The following is a 22,894-nucleotide window of genomic DNA, read 5'->3' on the forward strand; positions in this document are numbered from 1 at the left end:
AACAGTAAAAATGTCACAGGCAATTATCCTATTAGCGTGACGATACCTTTTTGAGGACCATAAAACCTGATATGAGCAGTAAAACGATCCCATAAAGACACAGCTTAGCCCTTTTATCACCTACTTGTGGACTTAAACAATGACTTGGAATGTGACATCAGCAATAACAAGATCAGGATTATAGACACCCAAGCCCTCATATCACTGGCTTGCATAGCGACCAAACAAGGAAGTTTGACGGTATCGAACATTGGCCTAGTAACAAAGATCGATACAATAGGCGCGTTTGGGTTTCACACTACACCATATCAATTTGATCAAATGATATGTGTAACGTATCACCTTGCACAGTCCCTGGCTCGGTTACCCAAAAAGGTAGGGTGTCGGCACATCGAACATTGGCTGAGTAAGACTAATCGATAGAGCAGGTGTGTTCTTTGTCGCACCTTCGGGCTGCACACTGCACCCTAATCATATGATAGAATGATTATTTCAAAGGTTTCTTCCCACACAGTCTTGCGTCGGTCGCAAACCAAGTCCTTTAGACGCCACTACAAGGGCCTTGCTTATGCAACCGATCATTGACACCACCAAAGATTTGTCAATACTTTTGCATGGGATACGGTATTAACTGAGAGAGTGAGAAAAAAAACAACACCTCGCAAGGTGTGTACTTGCGTGTCACGGGTTCAAATCTGTGCCGGGACGAACACGGGTCAACGTTATGTGCAAGCTTAGAGACGGTGTCCATGTCCCACTCCGTGACATCACTGTAGCAAGTCATGAGACTAGGTCATTGTGCCAGCAGTACAGGTGGCTGATTACACCACAATTCGCACACATCTGGGTAGCGCGACTCTGATTCCGCTAGCCTTCCACTGGAAGGAAGCGATCGGAAATTCCTTGCGATGTGACAGTGAAGTTACGACAACGAGATTTATTCGCTTTGAAACATTGCACAATTGTACTGACTACTTGGGAGGTTCAAGTACAGTCGAACCTATCAATAACGACCACCAAAGGGAACGACTAAAAGTGGTCGTTACAAATGGTTGGTCGCTATGGAAAGGTGAATTATATGCAAGAAAAACTCGTCTGGGAACTTTGACAATGGTCGTTATGGGCAGGTGGTCGCTTTCGAGGATGGTCGCTTTCGAGAGGTGGTCGCTTTCGAGAGGTGGTCGCGATGACAGGTTCGACTGTACCAACGTCGATGAGGAAAACCAGTACATAAGTAACTTTAATGGCGTGCAGGATTTGTGAGAGACCAGAGATTGTATGTGTATCCACAACAACAGCACGTCAATATATTATGGATGCTCCCACGTATTTGAATATCTATAATCACGTAATAATCATGTGATCAAATGCTGACGACATGCGACGGAAGTTCTCGTAATTCAACCCCAAGTCATACGATTCGTGTAACTTTATCAAAACGCATGGGAAAGTCCAAATACAGTGAGAATGAACTGTAAAAGCAGATGAATGACACAAGTGACGTGAAAAGAGAGTGCATGCATGATTCACGATCAGCCCACCTAAACTATACTGATATACCTCAACCGTATTTCTCGGTAACAGTCCTACGCAAAGGGAATGTCCGCTTTGGGTGTAGATCCCGGATACAGTTTTACGGTTCCAGATTATTTTATATATGACAAGCCACTGATGGCACGGGGGGAGGGGGGGGCGAGAGAAAGACAGAGATAGAGAGCGAGAGAGAGAGAGAGGGGGAGAGAGAGATAGAGGGGAGAGAGAGAGGGAGAGAGAGAGAGAGAGAGAGAGACGTAAGACGTAAGACGTAAGACATTTGATTGATTAAACACACAAGGTTCATTTCAACGGGGTGTGAACGTGACTGTCTCTTAAACATTTTCACTGAAGTTGCATTTCTTATCTGTTGGGGGAAGGAGTTTCAGAGAAACGCTCCCGAGAAGGCTAAGCTCGATTTGTAGAGGTATATGCGAGGTATATAGAGAGAAAGACTGATAGAAAGACAGACAGACACACACACATTCACACACACACACACACACACACACACACACACACACACACACACACACACACGTGACACGCACACACTTCAACAAAAGTGTGTAACAAATAACAGGAAACCTCAGATCACAATAGAAGCTATTCAAAACGTCCACAAGTTCTGCCTGTAAAACGGTATAGGAAGTAGCCTCTTTGCATGCGCTAATCATAACAGTTTTATTCACACATGTTTGGTTCTTTCCCATTTTAAAAGTATATTAGATTGTAATGTTGGACAATGACGACGAGCAACCAAATGCAAAGAAATATGAACGTATCTATACTTTGCTTCAAACGGAACTCGACGTGTATGCTGATTCCTTTTTAGCACATGACAAGTATCAGACCTAGGCTTGGCACGGCAACATCTATATTAATTTGCGAGATTCTACCCTTTGAGCGAGAGAACATTTGTTTAGTTGTGTGTGTTCTTTGCCTCTGTCGATTTTAACATTCGAAATTTACCAGTTGCAGATTTAACTTCTGGTGAATGAATGCCACGTCTCGAAATAAAAATCTAAGAAACCTAACAACCAGTTTTTGTATTGCATATTTTGGGGAAATGAACAGCCTTTTGCTGTGAATATGGAGCTTAAAATAATCAGCATTAAAGCACATTTCTAAACCGAAAGGTGTATGCCAACTTTTGTTTGACAAGTAGTGTATGTTGCAGGGAAATGTACAGGTGCATAAGATGACATCAGCAATGAAGGGTTCAGAATTAGACCTGACACAATCTATCACTTGTGCTTTTATCACATGTGGCCTTAAATCAGGGCAGGTTTGTTTTCAATGACTAAGGGTTATAGATAATTATTGACAGCCGTTGATATGAGATGATATACTTTAAACAGTTGATACTGCAGGCATTAGTTCAAACATGATGTCACGCCACAAAGTTTAAACTACTGTAGAAAAGTACAATATACGAGTACACTTTAGCCCCCGAGCAATACTGATTTTAAAATAATTATTCAGTCTTAGAAAAACATTCTGCACATAAACGCACGCTTAAAGGTGTACACAGCTAGATTTCCAAAGCTTAACTTATCGGATTTTGAGATGTTACAAACAATAGGTCCATGCCCAGCATTATAATTATGAAAGAGAAAATCGCTATCAGGCAGAGGTCATATATACCATAACTTTCTGAGGCATCAACAACAAGAATTATCTGGTATTAGCCCACTTGAAGCTTGTTTCAGTAGGAAAACAAATTAAAGAATACCCGACATTATAATAACAAACTAATACGAAACAGAAGGAGTGTGTACGCTCAGAATGCAACATTCAATATACAAAATAAAAGTATGTATGACATTTTTCATCAAAGGAACCAACATTTACCTGGGTGTGTGTGTGTGTGTGTGTGTGTGTGAGCTTGCGTGTGTGCGTGTATGCATGTGTGTGTGTGTGGGGGGGGTGGGGTGGGTGTACGTGTGTCTGCGTTTGTCTGGGTATGTGTGTGTGTGTGTCTGCTTGTCTCTGTGCGTCTGTGTGTGTGTTTGCCTGCAGTACATTTATGCATATTAATCGCAATATACGTCTACAACCAAATATCAAAGACATATTTTAACAGAACACAAGGTCACTTAAATTCATTAGTGTACATAAACCAATAAACCGTTCATTGGTTTTTACTTGCTTGTTTTTGATATTTTGGGTAAAAGAAATTCTTTCTTTCTTTATTTGGTGTTTAACGTCGTTTTCAACCACGAAGGTTATATCGCGACAAGGAAAGGGGGGAGATGGGATAGAGCCACTTGTCAATTGTTTCTTGTTCACAAAAGCACTAATCAAAAATTTGCTCCAGGGGCTTGCAACGTAGTACAATGTATTACCTTACTGGGAAAATGCAAGTTTCCAGTACAAATGACTTAACATTTCTTACAGGTAAAAGAAATGCTTGGCAACAGACTGTACTTCTATTTTATAGCTATGTTTCTCTTTGTATTTAATTATCTCCCACATAAATCTAACTGAAGCTAAGTATCTTTGTGGATTTGCTTCGTCGGATCGCTATTGTCTTTGGTGTAAATAATTCCCAGTGATACTCGAATTATGGGATTTGTAGGTTTCCACTGACGTCAGACGTCTTTGTTTCGCGCTCATACAAGTGGTGTTTATTTTATATATAGTTTTAATCACGTTTATAACGTTATACTTCGCTCGGTCGCTTTTATCATTTGCACAGACGTCGACACACAGGCGCCGGTTTTGAATAGGTATGAAGCAATAAATTACTGACAGTGTCAAGGAGAGTTTTCTCTGTCATGCAACATTCCGATGAAATGTCTGCTTCAAAGGCGTTTCACTCAAGCGGACACAGCTAGGATTTATTTTCAACACAACCAAACAAACAATCCAGGAAACGAACACACACACACACCGTTAATTTATTATTTGTCCAGTCTGCAGGAAATAAAAAAGGCAGTCTTAAAGAAGATAAAAAGAAAAACTGCGCAACACGAACAGGCACCCCGACGAGACGAATCACTGTAAAAATGCACACTACACCCACTGAATTTGCTTTGTCCAAACATTCTTTGCCTTTTGACAAGATTTTCTCGTAAAGAGGATATGCCTTTATACAAACAATATGTCAACAGAATCCTTGCAGATATATGCTTTTGTAAAACTTTTCCAGGCTTGCACATAATTGTGCCTTTATCTAAAATGAGTTGCTCCGTTTTTTTAGCTCAATGCATGTCTTTGCACATTCTTTTGTTGACGGATGTGTGTTTGCCAGACTACTTTTTTGTCCACGCGGTGCATTTCATTCAAGTGGCGACGCCTTAGGGATTAAGGAGTGTAAAGTTTGTTTCGGTTCTATCATAGGATTCGTTATTTCAAAAAGAATGACATGATCTCTTTTCTTATCTTCGTTTTTGCGATAAGTGTAATTTGCTTGCCAGATATGAACATGAGCATTCTCTAAAAGAATGCGTTTTGTTACAGCAGGGTCTTGATGCTCTTTCCAAGAACTTCACAGAAAAAGCCGTATTGTGGGGTCATATGGTAAATAAGCAAACCAGTTTGAGGAAAAGCCAGCTACTTTGTTCATAACCGATTGATATTTTGTGTACAGAAAGCGAATGTTGAGATGTAATCTTTTACTTCTCCTGCAGCAATGAATAGACACGTACAGACATACAGAAAAACTTGAATAAAAGGGAAAAAATAAAAGAAGGTAGACAGAAACATTGTGAATAAAATGAAATAAGAAAGAGACAAAGCAACAGGCAAAAAGTACAAACAAAATAAACGGATGGAAGAAAGAGAGCAACAATGGGGTATGTTAAATGAGGTTGTGTGTATGTCTTAAATAAGTAGTGACCTTATTTATAAATTACATGTCTTGACAGTATTTCTGCACAACATATCTTGCAATACTAACGTGAATTTGAGCAATTACTCCTATAAATTGTTATGTTATTAATTTATTCAACTTGATTGTTAAAGCGCGCTCACAAGAACGTATTTACAGACAAAGCAACGTTTAGCTGCTAGGAATTCAACTCAGAAGCGACATTACGAATACGAATACGAATACGAATACTTTATTATCTCATACAGAGAAATTTCAGTATGGTGCACATTAAAAGACAAAACAAATAATAAGACAACAGATAAAAATACCATACGAAGCATAATACACTCGCGCACGCATATGTACACTAACAGGAATAGTAACATGATTCCAAATAGGTTAATTGCCGTCAGCTTTAGCTAAAAGTTTACCGCTATTAGGTGTGAGTACAGAGTTTGGACAACCCCTACCCACCTACACACTCACCCATGCAAGCCCACACTCAACCACACGCAGGGCCGGACCAAATGAGTTGTAAGGGGGGGGTTCCTCCTTTTTTTGGGGGGGCAAATCAGCGAATTTATTTTAAAAAAAAAGAAAAAAAAAAACCCACTCAAAGCAAGGTACATGCTTTTTCCAGGGGTGGGGTTCCGGAACCCCTGGACCCCCCCCCCCCTCCCCCCCCCCCCTGGGTCTGGCCCTGACACGCGTGTTCCCTTGAGAGACGGGGACCAGCCTTGACAGGATAAGGCAGGCGGGCATGGAGGGGGAACAAAAGTAACGAATGTCTTTACCTTTTATCGATCCAATATTTCCAAGAATTCACTTACCGGAGTGCTTATTTTTAACAGAATGTAAGCAAAATAGACTTCAAACGTAAAGTCATTTTCACATTATATGTTGGTCATATCCGAAAAATAACTGCAGTTCCGTAAACAGGCAGACGCGTTCTCCGTGTGAGCCATTGGATGCTCACAATGTCACTACAATGCATTCATGTTTTAAATGCAACGTCAGCTTTTTCAAATAAAACACGTCATCACATGCACAAAGTCAGCTGGTGAAATCAGCGCAGTCCCGTTAAAAAGAGTCTCATACAGATACTGATTCATGGTCCCATCCCTGCGAACGTTCATAGTCACGCACACTGCACACAGGTCGATAGAAGTAGGCCTATATTTCGCTGGTGTGTTTTGCAGCCCAAGCCTTCTCACTAGTGCATACAACAGGGAGGTAGGCTCAAATTTCAGCTGTTTGGAAATTCTTTGACACAAGGAAGTTGTACGTACATGCAAAGCAAAACGTATCATGCATAAGTGCACACTGACACATATTCTAAAGCCTAACGCTTAGTTTGCTTTGCTCCGTATGCGTTGTTGCTACTTGCTGGTAAGACAACGAATGATAATGTTTGAATGAAGAGGACCGTTTGCTACTGCTGGTTAGATTGTCAAGTGCAATGGTGAGGAAATGGTTCCACGCACACACCCACACATGTCCGCACGCACACGCACGAGCAAACACAGCGATGTACGCGCGCACACACACACGCACACACACACACACGCACGCACGCACGCACACGGCACACCATGCACGCACGCACACACACACACACGGTGATGCAGAAACAGAGTACGATAGCCTTTTATTGCAATCCGATTATAAATACACACGTGCATGTTGTTCAACACCTACTTCATTGATGACACGCTTCATAACTGATCACTGCAAACAAGTAATAACTTAACTAAGATTTCTCTGGTATGTAAAAGAACCGAAAATATCTTCATAAAGTCAGCATTGTAAATTGCGACTTTGTAGTTACAGTAGTTAAGCTTACAAACATTAAAAAAAAAGCCTTACTACAATATTTAGTCATCCAGTCGGCATAAACACTTAACCAGAAAGTCTGCATCAGTACTGAGTCTTGGCTGACCGAAACCCATCGAAAGAGACAGAGGTGCCTCCGTATCATGTACACGGGGGATCCTGTTTGCATAAAACAGATTTCACTATTTTTAACCTTAATATCAATTCACACATAACCTATATCTACATTTCTTTCTTTCTTTCTTTCTTTATTTGGTGTTTAACGTCGTTTTCAACCACGAAGGTTATATCGCGACGAGGGAAAGGGGGAGATGGGATAGGGGAAAGGGGGGAGATGGGATAGAGCCACTTGTTCAGTGTTTCTTGTTCACAAAAGCACTAATCAAAAAATTGCTCCAGGGGCTTGCAACGTAGTACAATATATGACCTTACTGGGAGAATGCAAGTTTCCAGTACAAAGGACTAAACATTTCTTACATACGGCTTGACTAAAATCTTTACAAACATTGACTATATTCTATACAAGAACCACTTAACAAGGGTTAAAGGAGAAACAGAATCCGTTAGTCGCCTCATACGACATGCGGGGTGCAGAGAAATAAGGATGTGGAAAAGAAGACTTTTGGTAAGTGAAATAAAGGTGATGGATCCAGTCAGGTAGAAATAAGACAACAAGAAAAGAATTGGAAAACTGCAGGGAATAGTAGGGAGAGTTTTCTTGGAAGGAAATATAGGTGAAAGGACTGGTAAGGCAGAAATAAGACAAAAGAAGAGAAGAAACAGAACCGTTAGTCGCCTCTTACGACATGCTGGGTAGCATCGGGTAAATTCTTTCTAGTCCCAACCATTATGGGACTCCCCCTAACCCGCGGGGGGTATATATCTACCTTTACGCATTCAGGAAAAAAATGAAAAAAGTAAGTAGAACCACTTCTGTATACGTTATTTCAGGATTACACTGAAGCAACATTTGTTGCAAAGTGATTAAACAATTCTTATGCTTTAAGTTAAAACGCAATCCCATAGTCCGGACCGAGTCAAATACTGTTTGAATAACATTTGAACAAATTTGTTCGAAAAATTCGGTTCGCTGCTGTGCCGCCTAAGATTTTTGTTTTCTTCTTAAAAACTGGATATGACGTCGTCAAAGACACTAAACACAAATGAGAAAAAAAGAAACATCTAGTAATACTATTTTGAAGAATTCACATGTAAAGTTTCTAAAAATTAACAATACATATGTGAAAGAAATCAATGAATAAACCAATGATTGACTGAACTGATACATACATAAATAAATACATGCACACGTAAATACATGCATAAATACACAAGTGCGTGAATAAATAGATATCTAAGAATGCGATTTTTCAACAGTTGGAGTTAACATGATATGAAACATTTTTCATACTTAACAAATCAGCAGAACACTAAATTTAGAACTCCCTTCTTTGTCTGGGAAAACAAATCTGAGAATTAAAATAGGAATCGAAATTCTACTGCGAATCGTCAACATGAGAAGATCTAATTTCACTACAATATACCAAATGAAATAATACACATGTATCAAAAGCAGTTTAATGGGAGTCAATTCTCCAAAGCACGGGTCCAAAGTTTCGCCCATGGGTTAAATATTTATATCGTCTTTTAACAGCTTTTGCCTAATAGAAGATGTCTCAGAGAAATGAACAAATAAACGAAATAAGATTTCTTATTATCGCACATGTTAAAAAAGATTACTGATAAAAATAAAAAGTTCGTGGTTCAATCATTGCAATAAGCAAGTTATTGCTGTGGAGAAGAGCGAGGTGCAGGTACTCTGTTCGTTTAAAATCTACAATGATGTCGACAAAATATAAACACAAACACACACACACACGATTAAAATAACAAGAATGTAATTAACGATGTAATGCACCTTTTGTACTTCATTTTTAAGCTTTAACATAATTAAAGAGGCGGGGAGGAGGGTGAAACAGAAGAAGAAGAAGAAGAAGAAGAAGAAGAAGAAGAAGAAGAAGGAGAAAAAGAAGAAGAAAAAGAAGAAGAAGAAACAGGAGGAGAAAAAAAGAAATGCAAGGTAATTAACTGGGGACATATATACACATTGTGTTTTTTTCTCAACTAGTTATGCATACATCTTAACAGTACTGTTCTCACTTTAAACAATATGTGATCAATTATATACAATTATGTACACAAACATATGATACACACGACACATTATTTCCCACTTCTGTTATTCTTTTTAGTGAGGGAATGTACGTGAGCAGGAAAGTGAGTAAGATCATGGCTGTGCGTGCAGATGAGAGAAAGGAAAAGAGAGAGAGAAAAAAACATTGGAGATTGGTTGTGAGAAAGAGAAATGGAGAGAAAGCTACAGAGCTTGTGCGTGAGAGGGAGGGAGACAGAGACAGAGAGAACATTGCAAACATATAGCATTTTGAGTTGTACAAAATTGCTTTACGTTTTCCATACAAGATAAGTGATTTCACATCGCTGCCAAGTATGAGGACAAGGAATGGCACTTATTAAATTGAAAATGTTCTTCCAAACAAACTTTAAGGCGTAAGGGTCACCCAGATTGTCGGACCAAAACTGTTATTTTTTTATTCAGTCACTTGTATTCAATGAATTGGCTTGATATTTGGTAGTTTTCTTCAAAAATCATTATATTTTCAGAAAACATCAAGTTTGAATGCCTAAATTAAGTAGAACAACTGAAAAAATTATTTAGTTCGTAAAAAAATGGGCAAAATAAACCTGCAAAAATGCTAATTTTAGCATTTTTCAATGCACTCTTGGGGAAAAAGTATGTGTCCAATTGAAAAATAAATTGGCACTCATATTTAAAGCATCATTACCTACAGTATGTTCTAAAAGCTTTCTGTTTTGTTGGAAATTTTGCTTTTAGTAGCATTAGCAAAGAATACTATAATTCTATATATTATTATGATATATCACACAATCAAAAAAATTCTATTTTTCTGATTATCAGCTTCATTTTAGAACAAACTATAGCCAGTCCAGTGAACATTTGATGTGCAAAGTTTCAATGGAATAGGTGAATATTTAAAAAAGTTGATCATGCAGACAGTGTAGCTGCTCTGTGATTTCGCGCGAACTTTCACCACATAAAACATGATGATTTTCTCAAAAAGTTGACTCTTTTCACAGTAGGCTCGATAATTCGCTGCGAAATTCACTTTCAATGCACGAAAGCCGCCATCTTGCCGTCAACTGTAGGGAGCAGTCGTTGTACGGTTGTTGTAAACCAGAGAGACAGGTTAGGCTTATTATTTTCCAGCAGCTCAGCGCAAATAGGATTGTTGTTATTTTAGATATTTCGGCCAGTGATTTTTAATTCCCACCAACCTACTTTGAGCACTTATTGCAAGAAAACTATGTATGCTAGAGACAAAATGTAAACTGCACATGAAAATAGAGATTTTTTCTAGCTTTTGGCAACATCATAATTTAGTATATCTGAAAAACGATTTTTTTCCAAATTCTGGGTGACCCTTACGCCTTAAAGAGGAGAAGAAAACAAACACATTAATGAATGGAAGAGAGGAGGGAGAAAACCAACATAGTATGGACTCGTAACCACTGCTTACCAATCATCTTAAAACACAGTTGTTGTTTTTTGTTATAAAGTTATATCACAAATAGCTTAGCTGCCAATTTGGAAAACTTGAAATAAAAATAATATCAAACAAATGTTCATAATCAACACAGTAGGCTATTGCTAATATGACTTCCTCCTATGAGAATGTTACCATAAACAAGGACAGGAAATCACAGCCAACGAAGAACATGTAAACAGTAAACATGTTAAACCTAGGTTGCTTTTACAATTAAGTTGCAACACATGTTTGTTTTGTTTTTATCATAAAACCGCAATCTGATAAAGAAACAGCAGCAACACCAAAAAGCTTAGAGATTGCACTTTTTACAATTTAAGTAAAACTATAACGAATAATAGCTTAATTATCATCAGATCAAACAAATTGCAATGATTTAAGTAAATGTGTATTCTTTCTTTATTTGGTGTTTAACGTCGTTTTCAACCACGAAGGTTATATCGCGACGGGGAAAGGGGGGGGAGATGGAATAGAGCCATTTGTTAATTGTTTCTTGTTCACAAAAGCACTAATCAAAAAATTGCTCCAGGGGCTTGCAACGTAGTACGATATATTACCTTACTGGGAGAATGCAAGTTTCCAGTACAAAGGACTTAACATTTCTTACATACTGCTTGACTAAAATCTTTACAAACATTGACTATATTCTATACAAGAAACACTTAACAAGGGTAAAAGAAGAAACAGAATCCGTTAGTCGCCTCTTACGACATGCTGTGGAGCATCGGGTAAATTCTTCCCCCTAACCCGCGGGGGGAAATGTGTATTTTTTTTGTTTGTTTGTTTGCTTAACGCCCAGCCGACCACGAAGGGCCATATCAGGGCGGTAAATGTGTATTACCACCATGAAGAAACAATATGTCAGAAAAGAAAGAACACAATATAATGTAATTAACAAATGTGGACTGAGTATGGCACAAGATGAAAACATACACGGTTAATCTATTTTAAAAAAAAACCCACATAATTGATCTCATATCTCAAGAATTACTAAAAAAAACACAACTGCTATCACACCATTGAAAAGCATCGTAATTCGCATCAAGAGATGCACGTGTGAAGAAAAGCAATGATCACTCCTCTTGCTCTTTTGATAATGACTATTGTTGTTGCTACTGCTATTAATTACGACCACTACTTGTACCCAAACATCGCCATCATTCCTACTGCCACTACAACTTTCGCTACAACAACTACTATCCTTGTTTCAACCACTACTACAGTTTCAGCCACTACTAATACTGCTACTATAAATACATTGCTTCCGGTATTTGTATTACAACTAGTATTGTCATTAAAACACAATAATACAAGATTAAAAACACAACGAATACATGAAAAACTGGATTCAGTTATAAGTGCTGTTTATACAATAGACATGACAACCGCAACAAAAATCCCATGGAATCATACAACTACAATCATCTAATAAAACTGCATGGGGAATAGGAATGCTGTAATTTTGTAAAACATCAGATATAAGCTAAGATCCAAATAAACCAGATATAGCATATGGTCAAGCCAATTTTGGATCAGAAATGACAAACAAAGGAAACACGAAATTGCATGGAAGTTTGATTAAAAAAAATGTGAATGACATGTTAAAGCAAGACTAGATAGTACTACAAAATAAATTGCAAACCCTGAAAAATCTGTTTATTCATAATAAATACTATACAACAGAATGTTCAACGTATACATTCTAACTAAATTCTGAACTAAGTTTGCTGCCTGTCTGTGCTTTAGTATTATGACATGAGATTTATTATTTGCAAACTTCTCAGAATGACTATTCATATGCCAAATATTTTTATTTTCAAACGTTTGTGGCGGGTCAGGAGTAGAAGAAAAACCCTCATCAAATAGTTGTTAGTATAGCTGCTCAATAGCTTGAGAAAAGGTTCAGACAGGGAGACTGGAAAGCTGGTTTTACAGAATAGAAGATCAAAAGCAATCTTGGTACTTTTCAATCAATCAATCAATCGATCAATCAATCAATATTAGGCTTATATCGCGCGTATTCCGTGGGTACAGTTCTAAGCGCAGGGATTTATTTTTTTATTTTGTTTTTATTTTTATTGTATGCAATTTATATCGCGCACATATTCAAGGCGCAAGGATTTATTTATGCCATGTGAGATGGAATTGTTTTACACAATACATAACGCATTCACATCGGCCAGCAGATCGCAGCCATTTCGGCGCATATCCTACTTTTCACGGCCTATTATTCCAAGTCACACGGGTATTTTGGTGGACATTTTTTTTATCTATGCCTATACAATTTTGCCAGGAAAGACCCTTTTGTCAATCGTGGGATCTTTAACGTGCACACCCCAATGTAGTTTACACGAAGGGACCTCGGTTTATCGTCTCATCCGAAAGACTAGCACTTGAACCCACCACCTAGGTTAGGAAAGGGGGGAGAAAATTGCTAACGCCCTGACCCAGGGTCGAACTCGCAACCTCTCGCTTCCGAGCGCAAGTGCGTTACCACTCGGCCACCCAGTTACCACTCGGTCACCCAGTTACCACTCGGCCACCCAGTTACCACTCGGCCACCCAGTTACCACTCGGCCACCCAGTCCCTATAGAATAGAAGATCAAAAGCAATCTTGGTACTTTTGCATTTCGGTTTGTTTGAGGGGTTAATGTCAATCCTTTTGATCTACTTTAAGGGGCACAAATCCTGTAACGTCATAACATAGATCCAGAAAACACCAACACAATAATAGCACTGGGCATAGGTTAGCAAACAAAAATCATCAGGTTACAGACAATTCATGGTATATAACATTGCACTTTAAAATACTGCTATACAACTGTGAATGATAGAGTAGGTAAAAGGGAATAAAATACATTAATGTCAATAAATAGTGACTGTAAAATGCACTATCCTAATATATCACAGAAATCCTTCTATAACACAGAATGTATAGTTTGTATGTGTGTTTAAGTATTGAGGGATATGCACTCACTGTAAGTCAAACAGTAGTCGTTCAACGCACGAACTCATATGAGAGAATAAGTTAAATCCCTACATCAGTAAGAATTGCAACCAAAACATTAAGACAAATAAGAAAACACATATGTATTTACTTGAATCTCAAAAGGATATTGCGTGACAATCATAACCTGCTGATGTGCAATGATAAATTGTGCTCCACATGCAAATGATTTTGCACACACACATTTTTTTTTAAGAACAAAAATGCAAAAAAGATTGTTTGTATTCGTACGGTACATTTCTAGAATGAAAAATAATCATGTTACAAATCCATTATGCAAAAGATATGAGATGGTATAATATGTAGACATACATTGTTCGCTATACATCACGGTCAGTGAATTTTACATGATAGCACATATCTCTTTGCATTGGAAAATGAAATGAAGTATGTCAAACATTTGTTACAATAATAAAATGTAACAAAAAAACACTAACAAGTAGACAGTGAAAGGTTTGAATGATTTCTCTTATTTTTTTTCTTCTGATGTATAATATTGAATTTGGTTCTAATTCAAAAAAGCATACATCGATCCATTCACACATCAATTCATCTATCCAAAATGTCATAAGGTTCATCAATAAATTAATCAATACAAAAAAAAACCGCACACACACACACACACACACACACACACACACACAAACACACACACACACACATACCAATGCAGGTCGTACAGGTAGCAAAGTTTCATAAGTCTATTTAACAACATGCAACAAGACAAAACACAATAACATTGTAAGCAATGTATATACAATTGACATTTGTGTTAACTGTCCGTTATGATTTAATTGCTGCCAAAAGATGCATAGGATATACAATTTGTTGATCAATTAAATACCTCCAATACCATAAACACAAGATAAAGAAACATACGTTGCTGCTTCAGGTAGACTGTAAACTCTATTGTTAAAACTGTTGTAATTCAGTTTCTCTAAAAGCACATACGTTGGTAATAATGCTGCCGGGGTTGTTTTTGTTTTTTTGAATAGAAGCTAGTCCAATCACGAAGTTGCTGCCTTTAATATTGCTCATGCTTATTTCCGTACCATTGTCAAAGTCATAAGATGAGTGTCGTACTCAAAAACCCATAATTATTTATGATGTTGTAATTTTGTTTTGCACAAGTACTGTCTGTATAGAAAATAGTAGTGTGAGATGCAAATAAATTAGATTGTCAGTAAGTACTGGTGTCACATGACTGATGTGAACCAGTTGATTGGCTAATGGCGATGCGCTAAAACTGTTAGCGCACTCTTGGAGTGCGCTAACTTTTCCACAGAGCGTATTCTTACGCCCTTTACCTAAGCAAGACTGTGCTCTCATCCTCAGAATTAATTACTGACATGTAGCTTATATTCTCCACAATACCAAATGACCATAAATTCCCTGCTTCTCAATTAAAGCAGAAGTGTTTTTTTTTCTGACAGATTGCATGTGCCTGTGCCACAGTGCGGCTGCCACTGATCTAAAAATAGAAGCCGCTGTGTTTCATCTAATTCTCGCCGACTTGCATAGATTCTTCTCATCGTGTTAGTGGCATGTAGCTTATCATCCACATTACCAAATGATGAGTTAATATAAAATTCCCAGAAGAAAACACAAGTGTTATTCCGATAACGTACCAGCTAGACCAGTTTGGAAGACTGACTCGATCGACTCTGTCATACGTAGCCGCACTGACTACACTGAAATACGACTGCATCAGTTCAGTAAATGAATGGTTTCCGAATTATTATTTCAAGGCAAGAACAATCGTAATCGAACACGTGTAGGGTTCAGAACGTTCTTACCATTATAAGACTTATTACCAGCGTGCCTCGTGCGTGCAGACTCAGTCAGTGCAGACTGCATGCAGTGGTTTGATTGCCCTAGCAGACGACATAAACCCCGCTCAGCAAATTAACATGTTGGGCAAATGTGAACGAAAAAACGATGGGGATATAATACGTGTAGGGTTCAGAGCATTCTTACCGTTCATATTTAGTATCAGACTCCCCGATGAGTGAAGATACAACACGAGAAATATGCCACATTTGTTTTGAAAATGTGCGAACCGTCGAGTCCCGCGGCTTCGAGTCAATTCAAGGGGAGTCACTCCGCACAGTCAATCCGTCGAAGCTCGACTGGAGGTTTCGAATCGCAAATAATGAAGAGCACAGCCCTTTCTCCGAGTTCAAATGAGGTCTCTCTGAAAGATCATCACTGTTCAGATTAACGCTACACTGGAATTTACCAACAGAAATTAAAATGCGTGTGACGAAAGCACGACACACTTGAGACACCCCACACAAAAGTAGATCTTTACTGTACACGACCTGACCACACAGTTATGCCTATTCAAATGTGCGCTTGGAATCTTCTTTTTTCTATGGCGGTACTGACAATATCGTTATTGAAACAATCCCAGTGCACTAAGGAATTTATAGAGCAAATCTCGAAAATAATTATTGAACTCAGCGCTATGCGCTTCGTTCAATAATGAATTTTCTCGATTTGCTCTATAAATCCCTTAGTGCACTGGGATGTCTCAATAACTTAAATAATTAAAATCAAAATAACAAACAAAAAGAAAAATGACAACATTAAAAGTGTATGCTTACACATCAATCATACAAGCAAACGCAGAAATATGGCACAATTGTTGTTCAGGTGGTAAAATAATCTGATCTTTGAGCATTTTGCAGGTGCTTCTCTAGATTTCATTCAGGCAAACAGCAAAGTTGCAACATGAGTGTATTACCACTGGAACGACATTCTTATTTATAGCATAACAAATGCATAACATGGTGCACCTGTGCTAGCCTCTAGCTCAGTTCTATCACTTACATGCAGTAAATACAATATGCAGCACATCGCAACCCTATATATCATGAACATTTAAATTATTCACATCAAAGCAAATATATTTACCATTTGAAATACCACAATGCTTCGTTTTATACATAGCACAGTTCTTTTATTTGCAGCAAAGAAAATACAATTTCTATTTGACACATCACAATGCTTTCAACTAGCACAGTGGAGCAATACAAGCAATAGCTGCACACCCCTGTGCTGCCTTTGAGCTCAATTTTATCCAGAAAGCTAATTCGATTAATGACATAATATAATGCTCTACCATCAGCACTGTTCTATACTATACAGCAGTAAACACACCATAATTCTAGCACAGAGCAATGCTGCTTTTCAAAATACATTACATTTTGTCATTTATATCAAAGCAAAAACAACATAACAATGAGTATTCTTTCTAAGAGTACCATACTATTATGCACAGTAAATACAATGCATGGCACACTATATTTCTATCTACCAGTACTACTCAATCCTTATTTAAGGCCTGTCCAGACACTCCCGGCCGACCCTGTCCACATTTGACTTATGCTCAAAACGGCGCGCCGCAGCGTGCTATGATCGCGAAGCGTTATTTGCAGAAGAATAGCGCGTGTTCTAATTTCTATGACACAGACATAGAACGACGGAAATTTGACCAATCAGAGCAAACCAGAGCGATGACGTCAGCCGCTCGCGGCGCGGCAGTCGAATGCAACTGAACCTTCTTGTCAGGTGACCCGCTCCACTGATACCGCGTTGTGAAAAGAATCGTCGATGTGTGGCCACTCGGCAAATCCCGCGCGACGCACAAAACGGCCTGCGGCGCATAGAGCGTAAAACGGCGTCCAAGTCTGGACAGGGCTTTAGGGACCCTAAGGGCTCCAGTTGGGTTGTGCTTCTGGACCTGTTCATAAATCATACAGTTAAACACCTAGCTTATTTAGCATCGTCCAATATAAAAACAATTTATCTCGCCTATCTTTCCTGCTTTATTGGTAAATGTTTCAAAGTCACCAATCGAATAACTTTAGGTACCTTGTTCTACTTCCGAACGATTCTCAGAGAAATACAGATCATCAAAACCTAAACAGAAGTCAGGTAAAATTCCAGAAAGTTTTAAAGATTGACAAGACTTTGAGAGTGTTGTGATTTGCAAGTTTCCGTGGTTAAGATTCTGAATCCTTGAGATTCAAAATAGGACAGGAGGAGAAGGAGAATGCTCAGGGTACAAGCATAATCAGCTGTGACGTACAGCGGGTGGCTGCAAACATCAGACTGGTTTTGTCCCATTCAGTGTAGCGCTGAATATCCCTTACTCGCCAGTAGTAGCTACTCATTCCTTTCTCAGTGGCGGCAGCAGTGGCAGCTGTGGTGTCTGGTAGTGCTCTTCTTGTACGACTGCTGACGGGTTGTTGACTTGTTCTTATCGCGAGGCCTGGTTCGGGTATCTTTCTCTCGTGAATCCTTGCTGCTGCTGCTGGTCTTTTACCAGTACTGCGCCCAGTCACCTCTTTTTCTGTTCGCGTTGAGGGTTGAGGATCCTGGGAACGATTACGTGACATAGACCGAGGGGAAGAGGCTGGACTTTTCTTTTCTTTTCTAGGAGACGGTGGGTCGCGTATGTTCATGGTAGATATTTCTGGAACTTGCAGAGAACTGCCAGACGATTCTTCCGTCTGAAACGCTGTCTCTCCAGGAAGAAAAATGACAACGTCTCTCTCAAGACCTTGAAAGATGTCAACCCATGACAACAGGACTTTATCCCAATTGTCCTGGCAATCAGGGTCTTGATTTTGCTCTTCCCCAGGTCCTGTGGTTCCGGAGAAAAGTTGTACTGGCAAGGCTTTTCTAAGAGTTGAAATGAATTGACTGTCGTTGAGTTTTGCAACGTAGTCTTCATAATCCTCCTTGTTGATCTCGACATGATCGCTACCTTGGGTGCTTGCTTGGTAGAGGTTTGATGGAATACTGAAAACAATGACGATGCTGCACGGGAGAAATAAGGATGGCCCTGCAACTGCACCGGGATTGTCTTCTTCATCTACGTCCATGTCTGAGGAAGCAGCCTGCCCGTGCCCTTCATCTGGCTTCGCTTGCAACGTTGCAGCCTGTGCTTTTTCTCCCACAACAGATTTCTTGGTCGAAGAATGAGTCTCATTTTCAACTAATTTCATTTTATTTATGAGTAAGTCTATAAGCTCTTCAGCGCATTGTACACAATCCAAAAGTGCCTTGTTTGAAGCACGGTGTTGGTGCTTGATGCACACTGCAGTCGGGCCGTGTGTACACACGTTGAGTCTTGGCGTTCGATCAGCAGAGCTCTGTCCTGGTTGTTCTCTACTCTGTGGGGTTTCACCTGATGCTCTGGTTTTCTTAAGTTGGGCAGCTTGCTGTGTCGAGGCAGACGATGCAGCATCTCGCTTTACGTCAGAAAGGTATTGCTGTTTTCTCTTCTCATCCCAGTCCGCGTGGTACATAACCTTCTGCACAGAGCCTGGCAAACGGTAGATGTGTTCCAGCTGCAAATGCTTAAACTCTGGAGCATCATCCAGCTCTTGAGCGATCAGGCCATCAGCGCACCAAACGTGACTGTCTTTGAACTCATTCTGGAATGCTTTAAAGAAGCCACGCCAATACGACAGCGGGAGCATCTCGTCGATGATGAAGAGCACGTCCTTCCACTTCGGCTTAGTACCTTCAAACAGATCTTCTACCTGCTGGACAAACGACTCTTGGTTGTCGAGGACATCAATAGGAAGGTGGTGAACTCTACCATCGAATGCCTCCTCATCAGCATCCCGGATCGCGTTTTTGATGTGAATGCCTATGGGCCTACCTTTCAATCCTCTGTACATATCCAGGACCACCACATTACTTAGACGTGATGCTGCACCGCCAGCGCCTTTCCTCAAACACATCATAGCTTTACAAATGAGCATCGTTGTCCGGCCTGAACCAGGGGGACCTTGCACGTGCATTCTCTTGTATTCATCTTCAGTTGAAGTCACAGCTTTTTTCTGTAAAAATAACAGTAGCTCAATTATAGTAATTCAACACATAGCGGATTTTCACGGGGAATAACCTGCCCGACATAAGTTGGGCTGCTCACCGTGGAGACATCATAATCTTCTGTGTTTAAAACAGTCAGCATATTAGAAATAACTTATATCATTGACTCAAACATGCTCCTGAAATGCACGTTTGATCGATCGACGTGGTCAAAAGTATGTACATTCCGACGAAGTAAGCAGAAGTTTTAACGGAAAGTGGTGTCTTTCAAAGCCTTTGCGTGACGTTGATCCCGTACTTGCATTACCGGCACGATTGGCCTAGTGGTAAGGCGTCCGCCCTGTGGTCGGGAGGTCGTGGGTTCGAACCCCGGCCGGGTCATACCTAAGACTTTAAAATTGGCAATCTAGTTGCTGCTCCGCCTGGCGTCTGGCATTTTGGGGTTAGTGCTAGGACTGGTTGGTCCGGTGACAAAATAATGTGACTGGGTGAGACATGAAGCCTGTGCTGCGACTTCTGTCTTGTGTGTGGCGCACGTTAAATGTCAAAGCAGCACCGCCCTGATATGGCCCTTCGTGGTCGGCTGGGCGTTAAGCAAACAAACAAGTACTTGCATTGTGGTCATATAATATGGTCGTTTGATCACATAGCAGATAATCTGTCCTCCGAAGATATTTTTGACCACGTCGATCTATCGAGCATGAACTTATTTTGCCTGCTTGAGTCAATAATCAATTGGGGGGGGGGGGGGGGGTCAAAATCAGAAAACATATCTCAACCGATTTTAGTTGGCCTCAGTACGATAGATATCTGTATTTTGCTTTAAAGCAACAACAAAATGATGTTCTCGCGTTGGGGCGCCCATCCTGCGTTGAACAGGTTATCCCTAATGCTATGTTTTTGCAGTAAATACAAGTGCTTTAACATTCCTAAATGTAACAAAGAGCTAGCACACACTTTTGTCGCTGTTAAGTGCTTGTTAACCTGCTGACTCGACTTTGCAAGATTAACCACCCACAACTGCACAACATCGACCAAAATAGAGAGGCCCATATGCATGGTAAACAAGGGCCACCCGCATGTGCTAAGGCTTAAATCATAGAGTATGTTTAAAAGTAATAAATACAAGTGTCAAGAGAGATACAAACACTAATTCTATGCCAAATTACCTGCTCTTCTGGGAGATTTAAACCCCGTGTTTTGAACATGCTGCCTGCAAGTTGTATGGCGTCAGCAATGGTCCTCACGTGGGTCCGCTCAGTCGTACCATCCAAGTCGCGAGGTTTTGAAAACGTTCCAATGAACCTTCAGAGCAAATTAACATACATGTTCACATTAACAGCTATTGTGGGGAGGCACCCGCTATTGCCGCGGCCCGTTATTGCCGCGGCCCGTTATTGCCGCAACCCGCTATTGCCGCAACCCGTTATTGCCGCAACCCGCTATTGCCGCGGAACTTTGTTTGTTCTTTTTACATTTAGTCAAGTTTTGACTAAATGTTTTAACATAGAGGGGGAATCGAGACGAGGGTCGTGGTGTGTGTGTGTGCGCTGTATCACCATTTTCACCTCTTTTATGGTATCTATGACCATCACAAATCAGCTTTCCCTCCTCTGTCACCCGCGCAAATGGAAGTCTGTCTGTCATTCATGATAGCCTACCACGTCATCGGAAAAAAACCGGTAGAAATGACGTTGAGCATGGAACAAACCCTCACAGTTCTGGCGTGTGTTAACAAAACCGAGTAAGTCCACTGAAGCGGTTTTTTTTATTGTATGAGTCCTCTGACAAGAATTTTGAAACTATCATTATACGAAAATTAGGAACCCCTTAGACTTACTTTGTTTTGCCAAAACATTCATGCATACTTAAAAAGTTGTTTTTGGTTGTGGACTTACTTGTTCATATCTGCTTATTTAAGGACTCTAAAAAGTAGAAATGAACACAAAAGATGCGCATTGATTTGGTTTTTTTGATGAACGAAAAATATCTTCTTTTTTTTAAATGGACTTACTCGGTTTTGTCAGCACACGGCTGTTACGCGTGATTGTTCTGAAAAGTGACTATTACATGATTGTTCTGAAACTCTACTATTTATTTCATCGTAAACATGTAAGCCCTCATACGTGATTGTTCTGAAAGCTTACTAATTTACATGATTGTTCTGAAACTCTACTAAAGGTAAACTTGCTTCACCCGTGAAATGTTGTCAGATATGGAACAAAATGTATACCCCAGCCCAACGAAGTTGGAGGGGGGTATACTGGATTCACTTTGTCCATCTGTCTGTGTGTATGTCTGTATGTATATATATGGAACAATATTTTGATACAATGATACTAAATCTTAAGTGAAATTGATATTTATACCCCCTCCCAATGAATACAAACTCAACAAGTAATACGTTTCATACATTGAACATGTCTTCTTTATTGTTCTCAACTCAAAATTCAAATTAAATCTCCAAAGACAAAAATTATTTATAATCTTCAAAAATGTAATTATTCTTCTTGAGTATTCCCAACTCAAAATTCTAATTACAGGTTTAAAGGGACACATAGAAACTTTTGATTTTCCCTCTTTGCCATGCTAAGGGGAAAATGGAAGCTAATTTTTGCCCCTTTAAAGACGAAAGGCACAACAAATAATTTTCACAAATGAAACTTTTTTTTTATGAACTAAAAATTCAAGTGGAGAGGGGATGAGAGACGTGAGGAGATGGCCGCGGTTGCAAGATGGGTGGGGAGTCTGGGCTATAAAGTTCTTGCACGCGAGACAATATACTTCTTTTTTGTGTGTGTGTGGGGGGGGCGGGGTATTTTGTTTATCAACTCTCTCTCTCTCTCTCTCTCTCTCTCTCTCTCTCTCTCTCTCTCTCTCGGTCCTTCTCTCACTCTCTCTCTCTCTCTTTCCCTCTCTCTCTCGGTCCTTCTCTCACTCTCTCTCTCTCTCTCTCTCTCTCTCTCTCTCTCTCTCTCTCTCTGTGAATATTTTTGTCATCCTAAATATTGGGGGGGGGGGAAGACATGCTTGCCCCCCCCCCCCCGCCCAAGGAACAGCAGCTGCCCCCCCCCCCCCCCCAACCCCCCAGTTTCCGACGCCAGTGCACTGAGTACATACGCACACACACACCACACATACACATGTTACGCGTGATTGTTCTGAAACGTGACTATTACATGATTGTTCTGAAAGTCTGCTATTTATTT

General features: G+C 39.8%; 1 protein-coding gene across 1 annotated transcript; it reads right to left on the reverse strand.

The window, feature by feature from the left end:
• Positions 1-6,981: 6,981 nt before the first annotated feature.
• Positions 6,982-21,029, reverse strand: LOC138949075 (uncharacterized). The gene is made up of 2 exons (XM_070320806.1): positions 20,855-21,029; positions 6,982-19,693 (listed from the first exon to the last, which is right to left on the reverse strand). Exons 1-2 carry the CDS (start codon positions 20,891-20,893, stop codon positions 17,897-17,899), a joined length of 1,836 nt encoding a protein of 611 aa, XP_070176907.1. The 5' UTR covers positions 20,894-21,029; the 3' UTR covers positions 6,982-17,896.
• Between the last annotated feature and the right edge of the window lie 1,865 nt (positions 21,030-22,894).

This window comes from Littorina saxatilis, linkage group LG15, assembly GCF_037325665.1.
Source record: "Littorina saxatilis isolate snail1 linkage group LG15, US_GU_Lsax_2.0, whole genome shotgun sequence".
Taxonomy (NCBI): Eukaryota; Metazoa; Mollusca; class Gastropoda; order Littorinimorpha; family Littorinidae; genus Littorina; species Littorina saxatilis.

Coding starts and splice junctions, on each gene's coding strand:
- LOC138949075 (XM_070320806.1), bottom strand. CDS start 20,893: ATGTTCAAAACACGGGGTTTAAATCTCCCAGAAGAGCAG. Junction 19,694..20,854: donor TAAATCTCCCAGAAGAGCAG/GTAATTTGGCAT, acceptor TTATTTTTACAG/AAAAAAGCTGTGACTTCAAC.